The following is a 12,061-nucleotide window of genomic DNA, read 5'->3' as shown; positions in this document are numbered from 1 at the left end:
CCCCCTATACCGCTGCCTACATGTATCACCATTCATCTGCTTGCTGTAACTGAACAGGTATTCAGAGGCCTAAATCCTGTCCTGTCCACTGCTGAGGGTTTGTTACACTAGTATCCAACACCTTGTGAGCGAATCAACTAAACTCCAAACTGATGCATTTTACCTGCACTGCTACATTGTAACAAACTACCAAGGAAAGAGATTTTGTGAGTACAATTGTAGCAAACCTTCAGCAGTGAGAAGTTCACAGTGTGTACACCCGCCAGCAGCCATTAATGTGTTGTGAAGCGGATGGAGGGATACAAAACATGGGGACAGGGTACAACATTTCATTTGCACTTTTTTTTTTTTTTTTTTGCATGCTTTTACTCCTTTAATTCTAGGCAGGGACTCAGCAGAAGACCTGAAACTGGACAATGACATGCTGGGAGTAGTAGTGTGTAATGCAAGCTTCTATTCACTGTATGCTGGGAGTAGTAGTATGTAGTGTGAGCTTCTATTCACATGTATGCTGGGAGTAGTAGTATGTAGTGTGAGCTTCTATTCACATGTATGCTGGGAGTAGTAGTATGTAGTGTGGGCTTCTATTCACATGTATGCTGGGAGTAGTAGTATGTAGTGTGAGCTTCTATTCACATGTATGCTGGGAGTAGTAGTGTGTAGTGTGAGCTTCTATTCACATGTATGCTGGGAGTAGTAGTATGTAGTGTGAGCTTCTATTCACATGTATGCTGGGAGTAGTAGTATGTAGTGTGAGCTTCTATTCACGTGTATGCTGGGAGTAGTAGTATGTAGTGTGAGCTTCTATTCACGTGTATGCTGGGAGTAGTAGTATGTAGTGTGAGCTTCTATTCACGTGTATGCTGGGAGTAGTAGTATGTAGTGTGAGCTTCTATTCACATGTATGCTGGGAGTAGTAGTATGTAGTGTGAGCTTCTATTCACGTGTATGCTGGGAGTAGTAGTGTGTAGTGTGAGCTTCTATTCACGTGTATGCTGGGAGTAGTAGTATGTAGTGTGAGCTTCTATTCACATGTATGCTGGGAGTAGTAGTATGTAGTGTGAGCTTCTATTCACATGTATGCTGGGAGTAGTAGTATGTAGTGTGAGCTTCTATTCACATGTATGCTGGGAGTAGTAGTATGTAGTGAGAGCTTCTATTCACGTGTATGCTGGGAGTAGTAGTATGTAGTGAGAGCTTCTATTCACATGTATGCTGGGAGTAGTAGTATGTAGTGTGAGCTATTCACATGTATGCTGGGAGTAGTAGTATGTAGTGTGGGCTTCTATTCACATGTATGCTGGGAGTAGTAGTATGTAGTGTGGGCTTCTATTCACATGTATGCTGGGAGTAGTAGTATGTAGTGTGAGCTTCTATTCACATGTATGCTGGGAGTAGTAGTATGTAGTGTGAGCTATTCACATGTATGCTGGGAGTAGTAGTATGTAGTGTGAGCTTCTATTCACATGTGTGCTGGGAGTAGTAGTATGTAGTGTGAGCCTCTATTCACATGTAAGCTGGGAGTAGTAGTATGTAGTGTGAGCTTCTATTCACATGTATGCTGGGAGTAGTAGTATGTAGTGTGAGCTTCTATTCACATGTATGCTGGGAGTAGTAGTATGTAGTGTGAGCTTCTATTCACATGTATGCTGGGAGTAGTAGTATGTAGTGTGAGCTTCTATTCACGTGTATGCTGGGAGTAGTAGTGTGTAGTGTGAGCTTCTATTCACATGTATGCTGGGAGTAGTAGTATGTAGTGTGAGCTTCTATTCACATGTATGCTGGGAGTAGTAGTATGTAGTGTGAGCTTCTATTCACATGTGTGCTGGGAGTAGTAGTATGTAGTGTGAGCTTCTATTCACGTGTATGCTGGGAGTAGTAGTGTGTAGTGTGAGCTTCTATTCACGTGTATGCTGGGAGTAGTAGTATGTAGTGTGAGCTTCTATTCACATGTATGCTGGGAGTAGTAGTATGTAGTGTGAGCTTCTATTCACATGTATGCTGGGAGTAGTAGTATGTAGTGTGAGCTTCTATTCACATGTATGCTGGGAGTAGTAGTATGTAGTGAGAGCTTCTATTCACGTGTATGCTGGGAGTAGTAGTATGTAGTGAGAGCTTCTATTCACGTGTATGCTGGGAGTAGTAGTATGTAGTGTGAGCTATTCACATGTATGCTGGGAGTAGTAGTATGTAGTGTGGGCTTCTATTCACATGTATGCTGGGAGTAGTAGTATGTAGTGTGAGCTTCTATTCACATGTATGCTGGGAGTAGTAGTATGTAGTGTGAGCTATTCACATGTATGCTGGGAGTAGTAGTATGTAGTGTGAGCTTCTATTCACATGTGTGCTGGGAGTAGTAGTATGTAGTGTGAGCCTCTATTCACATGTAAGCTGGGAGTAGTAGTATGTAGTGTGAGCTTCTATTCACATGTATGCTGGGAGTAGTAGTATGTAGTGTGAGCTTCTATTCACATGTATGCTGGGAGTAGTAGTATGTAGTGTGAGCTTCTATTCACATGTATGCTGGGAGTAGTAGTATGTAGTGTGAGCTTCTATTCACGTGTATGCTGGGAGTAGTAGTGTGTAGTGTGAGCTTCTATTCACGTGTATGCTGGGAGTAGTAGTGTGTAGTGTGAGCTTCTATTCACGTGTATGCTGGGAGTAGTAGTATGTAGTGTGAGCTTCTATTCACATGTATGCTGGGAGTAGTAGTATGTAGTGTGAGCTTCTATTCACATGTATGCTGGGAGTAGTAGTATGTAGTGTGAGCTTCTATTCACGTGTATGCTGGGAGTAGTAGTATGTAGTGTGAGCTTCTATTCACATGTATGCTGGGAGTAGTAGTATGTAGTGTGAGCTTCTATTCACATGTGTGCTGGGAGTAGTAGTATGTAGTGTGAGCTTCTATTCACATGTGTGCTGGGAGTAGTAGTATGTAGTGTGAGCTTCTATTCACATGTATGCTGGGAGTAGTAGTATGTAGTGTGAGCTTCTATTCACATGTATGCTGGGAGTAGTAGTATGTAGTGTGAGCTTCTATTCACATGTATGCTGGGAGTAGTAGTATGTAGTGTGAGCTTCTATTCACATGTATGCTGGGAGTAGTAGTATGTAGTGTGAGCTTCTATTCACATGTATGCTGGGAGTAGTAGTATGTAGTGTGAGCTTCTATTCACATGTATGCTGGGAGTAGTAGTATGTAGTGTGAGCTTCTATTCACATGTATGCTGGGAGTAGTAGTATGTAGTGTGTGCTTCTATTCACGTGTATGCTGGGAGTAGTAGTATGTAGTGTGGGCTTCTATTCACGTGTATGCTGGGAGTAGTAGTATGTAGTGTGAGCTATTCACATGTATGCTGGGAGTAGTAGTATGTAGTGTGAGCTATTCACATGTATGCTGGGAGTAGTAGTATGTAGTGTGAGCTTCTATTCACATGTATGCTGGGAGTAGTAGTATGTAGTGTGAGCTTCTATTCACGTGTATGCTGGGAGTAGTAGTATGTAGTGTGAGCTTCTATTCACATGTATGCTGGGGAGTAGTAGTATGTAGTGTGAGCTTCTATTCACATGTATGCTGGGAGTAGTAGTATGTAGTGTGAGCTTCTATTCACGTGTATGCTGGGAGTAGTAGTATGTAGTGTGAGCTTCTATTCACGTGTATGCTGGGGAGTAGTAGTATGTAGTGTGAGCTTCTATTCACATGTATGCTGGGAGTAGTAGTATGTAGTGTGAGCTTCTATTCACATGTATGCTGGGAGTAGTAGTATGTAGTGTGAGCTTCTATTCACATGTATGCTGGGAGTAGTAGTATGTAGTGTGAGCTTCTATTCACGTGTATGCTGGGAGTAGTAGTATGTAGTGTGAGCTTCTATTCACATGTATGCTGGGAGTAGTAGTATGTAGTGTGAGCTTCTATTCACATGTATGCTGGGAGTAGTAGTATGTAGTGTGAGCTTCTATTCACATGTATGCTGGGAGTAGTAGTAGTATGTAGTGTGAGCTTCTATTCACATGTATGCTGGGAGTAGTAGTATGTAGTGTGAGCTTCTATTCACGTGTATGCTGGGAGTAGTAGTATGTAGTGTGAGCTTCTATTCACATGTATGCTGGGAGTAGTAGTATGTAGTGTGAGCTTCTATTCACATGTATGCTGGGAGTAGTAGTATGTAGTGTGAGCTTCTATTCACATGTATGCTGGGAGTAGTAGTATGTAGTGTAAGCTTCTATTCACATGTATGCTGGGAGTAGTAGTATGTAGTGTGGGCTTCTATTCACATGTATGCTGGGTGTGGTAGTATGTAGTGTGAGCTTCTATTCACGTGTATGCTGGGAGTAGTAGTATGTAGTGTGAGCTTCTATTCACGTGTATGCTGGGAGTAGTAGTAGTATGTAGTGTGAGCTTCTATTCACATGTATGCTGGGAGTAGTAGTATGTAGTGTAAGCTTCTATTCACATGTATGCTGGGAGTAGTAGTATGTAGTGTGAGCTTCTATTCACGTGTATGCTGGGAGATCTCCTGGCGCACATGCCGTACCTATCCATAGGCGCTGTGTATCTGTGTATGCCATTGTGGATCTATACCGGAGCATACATTAGGGAGCCCCAGCAGAGGTTACGGCCTCCTGAGGTTGTTAGTGTGTCTGCCCTACAGTGGGTTATACAGAGGACGATATAACGCACCCCCTTGTGCTCATCAGGGATCGTTCTACCCTGGGCATTGATGGAGTAGTAATGTCTGCCCCTGCCATAAAGCACAACTCCTCTCACCTGACTGTTTGTGTCCTGACAGCTTGAACAAATGGACCTGGAGGTTCGGGAGATCCCGGCTCAGAGCAGAGCAATGTACAGCAACCGCATGAGGAGCTACAAGCAGGAGATGGGCAAGCTGGAGGCCGACTTTGTGAGTTCACACCATACTTATTGTTCTACCTGTGAAATGTTATTGCGCGTAGTATTATCATAGGCCTGCCGTTATATAGAGACAATAATGGGGGTGTAGTCCTCGTCTTTATGAACATCTACTGGCTATATGTGCAAACAGCTTCTATACAGGACTATGTCTGCATGGTTACAGACTACAAACCAACCCTGTGTAGTCTGGTCCTACATACATCTGCATGGGATCTGCAAACATGATATGGGGGGGGGGGGGGGTCTTGGATCCATGTTTATAAGTAGCTCTGTTTCTTAATTTTATTTCAGTTGAGTTGGCACAGTAATGAAATCTGTGATGTAATATTATGATGTAAGGATATTGTAGAGCTGACATTGTGTGTAGGACACCCAGTCTGTAACCTTGTAAGTAATGTCTGCTGCATAGGCACCAATGTAAACCCCCCACCTTCATAGATCATGTCTGTGATTGCCCCACCCAAGGCAGCCTGCGCTTATTAGGAAGGTGTCCCGCTGGCGGGTCTCAATGGGACTTGGCGGGTCTCAATGGGACTTGGCGGGTCTCAATGGGACTTGGCGGGTCTCACGGGGACTTGGCGGGTCTCAATAGGACTTGGCGGGTCTCAATAGGACTTGGCGGGTCTCAATGGGACTTGGCAGATCTCAATGGGACTTGGCGGATCTCAATGGGACTTGGCGGGTCTCAATGGGACTTGGCGGGTCTCAATGGGACTTGGCGGGTCTCAATGGGACTTGGTTGAACTCAATGGGACTTGGCAGGTCTCAATGGGACTTGGCGGGTCTCACGGGGACTTGGTGGGTTTCAGGGGGATTTGGTTTGACACCTCGAGCTTGTTACTTATTACTATGGTTTTCGGCCTTTGCAGTGCCACCGGTGCCTACACAGAGACTTGCAGGTGAGCCGTAGCACTTACCTCCTGATTTTTGGATATCGTTGGCCAGTGACTTGCAGAAATTCCACAGCATGATCGTCATGTGGCCTCAGGGAACCATCAGACGTGGCCCATACCCCGGGGGTTTTGTGTCCATATTGCCAGGAAGATAATCTATAACCTATTACAGTAGCATCAAAATGGATGACACATTAACAAATCTGCAGAGATCTCAGTTTGTTGTAGATTTTTACAGTGGATTTCGCCATTTGTAGGGTTTAGGGTAATCGCACACACTCCAAATTTATTGTAGATGAAAACTGTGACAGATCTACAAGGAATCTACAAGTATTAATGTGGATTTGACTCCATTAAGAATAAGGAATCAGTGTGAGGGTCATTGCTCACATCTCTAACTTATCAATGGCGTTTCGCTGCAGATTTCACCCTAAGACTAAATCTGCCTATAAAACGGGGGATTTGTGGTAAATAAGAAGTAAAGCTGTGACTGCTGTCAGTGTCTTCCATTGTCCAGTGTGAATGTGTCCTAATAGTGTTTACCAGACGTGATATTATGATAGCGCCATCTATTGGGGGCCGTAATATTGATGCCCTTTCACCCAGCAGGTCTAGGGCTGAGTCTGCACGCTGCAGACATCTTATGTCATGGATTTTGCTGTGTTATAAAGGGTAAATCATCCTGTATAATCCGCTGCACGCTGGACCTGTCATGCAGATACTTCCCGCTATGTGTGTATGGGGTTTTTATGCCCCATCCTCCTGTCCTGTGCTGTTGTATATCACTGCTGCCGCTCACAGGATATAAGTCCGTATGAGAGCCAATAATTCATCTTCAAGACACATCTGTGATGTTTGAATATCTGTGGCTTCTCCTTATACCACCGGAGATATTGTAAATGCAATCTGGATTGATAAGTGTGGAGGGCCTGGTGTGACACGACTGTACATCTGCTGCTCCGGACGGCCGTGCAGTTTTATATCCGTTATCGGGGTTATTGGACCAGTCTATGTAATATTACTGTATCCTTAAAGGGATTGTCTATGAATGTTATTGTTTGTATAGTTTGTTGTACAATTTTCAAGTATACTTTCTGTATCAATTCCTCCTGGTTTTCTACATCTCTGCTTTCTTTCTTTCTTCCTTCCCTTCCCTTCCCACTCTGTAGAATCTGTATATTAAGCCGACCACACAGTATAATCCTCCTGGGGCCCCATGATAAGTTGTTATAATCTGTAGAAATACCTGGCAGTAAGAGGCCACTGTCCCCTCAGCACCACCACAAGGAGAATGCAGCATTACCCAATACAGTATAAGACACCCTGTGTCCCTGTGGTCCTGGGGATAACCTCTGTTCTGGGTTCTGCCATATGTGATAGTGCTAGAAGTTGGGACACAGGGAATTCACTGGTACTAGAGTCAGGACCCCATGAGACCGGCCGTGTCTTACTGGTCTCCCCCTATATGAGAATACTGGTCTCCCCCTATATGAGAATACTGGTCTCCCCCTATATGAGAATACTGGTCTCCCCCTATATGAGAATACTGGTCTCCCCCTATATGAGAATACTGGTCTCCCCCCTATATGAGAATACTGGTCTCCCCCTATATGAGAATACTGGTCTCCCCCTATATGAGAATACTGGTCTCCCCCCTATATGAGAATACTGGTCTCCCCCCCTATATGAGAATACTGGTCTCCCCCTATATGAGAATACTGGTCTCCCCCTATATGAGAATACTGGTCTCCCCCTATATGAGAATACTGGTCTCCCCCTATATGAGAATACTGGTCTCCCCCTATATGAGAATACTGGTCTCCCCCTATATGAGAATACTGGTCTCCCCCCTATATGAGAATACTGATCTCCCCCCTATATGAGAATACTGGTCTCCCCTATATGAGAATACTGGTCTCCCCCTATATGAGAATACTGGTCTCCCCCTATATGAGAATACTGGTCTCCCCCTATATGAGAATACTGGTCTCCCCCTATATGAGAATACTGGTCTCCCCTATATGAGAATACTGGTCTCCCCCTATATGAGAATACTGGTCTCCCCCTATATGAGAATACTGGTCTCCCCCCCTATATGAGAATACTGGTCTCCCCCTATATGAGAATACTGGTCTCCCCCTATATGAGAATACTGGTTTCCCCCTATATGAGAATACTGGTCTCCCCCCTATATGAGAATACTGGTCTCCCCCCCTATATGAGAATACTGGTCTCCCCCTATATGAGAATACTGGTCTCCCCCCTATATGAGAATACTGGTCTCCCCCTATATGAGAATACTGGTCTCCCCCTATATGAGAATACTGGTCTCCCCCCCTATATGAGAATACTGGTCTCCCCCTATATGAGAATACTGGTCTCCCCCCCTATATGAGAATACTGGTCTCCCCCTATATGAGAATACTGGTCTCCCCCCTATATGAGAATACTGGTCTCCCCCTATATGAGAATACTGGTCTCCCCCTATATGAGAATACTGGTCTCCCCCCCTATATGAGAATACTGGTCTCCCCCTATATGAGAATACTGGTCTCCCCCCCTATATGAGAATACTGGTCTCCCCCTATATGAGAATACTGGTCTCCCCCTATATGAGAATACTGGTCTCCCCCCCTATATGAGAATACTGGTCTCCCCCTATATGAGAATACTGGTCTCCCCCCCTATATGAGAATACTGGTCTCCCCCTATATGAGAATACTGGTCTCCCCCCTATATGAGAATACTGGTCTCCCCCTATATGAGAATACTGGTCTCCCCCCTATATGAGAATACTGGTCTCCCCCTATATGAGAATACTGGTCTCCCCCCCTATATGAGAATACTGGTCTCCCCCTATATGAGAATACTGGTCTCCCCCCCTATATGAGAATACTGGTCTCCCCCCTATATGAGAATACTGGTCTCCCCCTATATGAGAATACTGGTCTCCCCCTATATGAGAATACTGGTCTCCCCCATATGACAATACTGGTCTCCCCCTATATGAGAATACTGGTCTCCCCCTATATGAGAATACTGGTCTCCCCCCCTATATGAGAATACTGGTCTCCCCCCCTATATGAGAATACTGGTCTCCCCCTATATGAGAATACTGGTCTCCCCCCTATATGAGAATACTGGTCTCCCCCTATATGAGAATACTGGTCTCCCCCTATATGAGAATACTGGTCTCCCCCTATATGAGAATACTGGTCTCCCCCTATATGAGAATACTGGTCTCCCCCCCTATATGAGAATACTGGTCTCCCCCCTATATGAGAATACTGGTCTCCCCCCTATATGAGAATACTGGTCTCCCCCTATATGAGAATACTGGTCTCCCCCCTATATGAGAATACTGGTCTCCCCCCCTATATGAGAATACTGGTCTCCCCCTATATGAGAATACTGGTCTCCCCCCTATATGAGAATACTGGTTTCCCCCTATATGAGAATACTGGTCTCCCCCTATATGAGAATACTGGTCTCCCCCTATATGAGAATACTGGTCTCCCCCATATGACAATACTGGTCTCCCCCTATATGAGAATACTGGTCTCCCCCTATATGAGAATACTGGTCTCCCCCTATATGAGAATACTGGTCTCCCCCCCTATATGAGAATACTGGTCTCCCCCTATATGAGAATACTGGTCTCCCCCCTATATGAGAATACTGGTCTCCCCCTATATGAGAATACTGGTCTCCCCCCTATATGAGAATACTGGTCTCCCCCATATGACAATACTGGTTATCTTGGATAACTCCCGTTCTGCACAGGCACTAGTGATCAGCTGAAAGGGCGGCCCCTGCAGGGGGATTGTAGTATAACATGGTGCCTATTCAGGTGACTGCTAATGCTGAGCCTTCCAGAGTGAGTGTGGAGTTGCCCATACACTTGAGATATGTATCAACCAATCCCCCCCCCCCCCATTTACAATGGTTTTTGTTAACCATCTAACGTGTTTGGAGCCTCCTGGATCTCCCCCAGCGTCATTTCTTTAGTTCATGTAAAGCCTCTTTCTGACTCTGCTGAGTATGCATGTGTGTGGCAGAGTCGGGGGAGCTGAGCATGCATGTGTGTGGCCAGACGACACCATTGCTGCCCTCATTGGTCTGCTTTATAGAGAGACCTCATAAACTGATCCCCTTCCATGATGTGATATGAATTGCTCGCCTGTTCCTGCTGCTATAACCGGGTGATGGCTTGTGTGTTTTTCACATTACGTGCTTTGACAATTTTTCTCCTTTAAAAACTTGAGGGAAGAGCCGAGGATTGGGCTCCTTTATTGTATATTATATATAAGGGGGTATGAGGAGAGGACCTTCAGCAAACTCATAACCTGCCCCTTATAAAATACCACTGAAGAGGTGGCTGGAATATTATTGTGTTATTTATATTACATTCTTACTCTATATACCTACAGTGTATACATATTATCACATTACTATTATCCCTATACATCATATTATTATCCTAGTACTATATTCTTTATAGATACATATTAGATCTCATATTATAAATAGTATATATAGATGAATAGTAATATATATGACAGATTATTTCTATATTATTATTGTATTATTACTATTTCTGGAGGTTTTATATACTGGTAGTTACATTTTGCTTTGGTTATAAATATACTATTGTATGTATTACTATTTATATATTTCAGTATCGGCTTAGTCCTGTAGCTATACACATCTTATATTACTATTTATGTATAGAAATATCATTATTACTGTCTGTACTGTATACAGTATTATGGTAATATTGCCATATAGAGATCTTACTGTATTGTTCTATATATCTGTATACAGTATTCTTATGATATTACTATGTATCTGTGTACGGTATTATATTACTATGTATCTATATGCAGTATTATGATATTAATATGTATCTGTATACAGTATTCTTATGATAATATTACAATGTATCTGTATACAGTATATGATATTACTATATATCTCTATACAGTATGCTTATGATTATAATATATCTGTATAGTGATAATATTACTATGTATCTGTATACAGTATTCTTCTGATAATACTATGTATCTATATACAGTATATGATATTACTATGTATCTGTATTACTATATATCTGTATACAATACTCTTATAATATTACTATATATCTGTATACAGTATTCTTCTGATATTACTATGTATATATATGCGGTATTATATTACTATGTTTCTTTATAGTGTATTATGATATTACTATATATCTATATGCGGTATTATGATATTACCATGTATCTGTATACAGTATTCTTCTGATAATATTACTATGTATCTATATACAGTATATGATATTACGGTGTATCTGTATAGTGTAGTATGGTGATAATATCTCGGTGTATCCGTGTGGCGGTGATAAGCAGCCGCAGCGCCCCGCGCTCTCCTCTAGGTGGCAGTGTTGGTGTTTTTTCTCTGACTTTTTTCTTTTTTTGTGTTTTTCCGGTGCAGTATTATTATTTGGCTATGACTAAATATTACTGTCTGATGAATTATATATTTCTGGTGGGATTTGCATTCCTATATTGGCTGTAGACATGGTGTTGAATGTTTTATTAACCATCCCAATGCAACTGTCAGCCTATTAAAGGGATCCAGTGGACCCTGTGCAGGGGGATAAGCTCCGATACATCCACTCCGTCAAATTGTCTTCCCAGCTGTTTGTTGCTCGGGGTTTCTTCTTCTTTTTTTTTTATTATTTTTGATGCCGGGTTTTATTTTAAGCCAAATCTGCAGCGATTTGTAAATTAACGTCAGATTAGAATTGTGGCATTTAGGAAGATGAAATGCTTCATTGTGAGCGGATTGGATTGTGTGAAGGTAATGAATGGATTTCCCTTATTGTGTTCTGCTTTCCAGTGATAACGCCGTAATCTGCGGCGCACGAGGCTCACACCTCGCCTAAATGACATTACAGGAGTGGGGGGCAAATACTTTAGCGTATTCCTTCCAGACGTCATTGTGGACCTCACACAATCTCCTTAACCACCTTCTCATAAGTCCCCTTGTGGTCCCTGCACCGCCATACTTTATGTCTAGCTGGGTGACTACGAGCATGGCCACCAGCCCGCACTACACAAAGGGTTGTCACCCAGCTGGCCCAGATTGGGGACATGTTACAGACAAACGGTGTTACTGGGTGTAGGTGCTGGAATGGAGTGGTTAAAGGTAAGATCTGCATGGCCTGGTGTTGGATCCAGTAGGTGGCGCTGCCGCAACTCTGATG

The 12,061-nt window shown here is 43.2% G+C and overlaps 1 protein-coding gene across 4 annotated transcripts in view; it reads left to right on the top strand.

Annotated features, from left to right (window-relative positions):
* Positions 1-12,061, top strand: part of VTI1A (vesicle transport through interaction with t-SNAREs 1A) — a 254,990-nt gene that overhangs the window by 4,248 nt on the left and 238,681 nt on the right. For all 4 annotated transcript variants that reach the window (XM_075258653.1, XM_075258655.1, XM_075258652.1 and 1 more), the window contains exon 3: positions 4,791-4,901. In XM_075258653.1, the coding sequence (XP_075114754.1) occupies positions 4,791-4,901 (111 nt within the window). The remainder of the gene's footprint in view (positions 1-4,790; positions 4,902-12,061) is intronic.

The sequence above is a fragment of the Leptodactylus fuscus genome, chromosome 10 (genome assembly GCF_031893055.1).
Source record: "Leptodactylus fuscus isolate aLepFus1 chromosome 10, aLepFus1.hap2, whole genome shotgun sequence".
Lineage (NCBI taxonomy): Eukaryota > Metazoa > Chordata > Amphibia > Anura > Leptodactylidae > Leptodactylus > Leptodactylus fuscus.
This window is presented reverse-complemented; position numbering and strand designations above follow the sequence as displayed.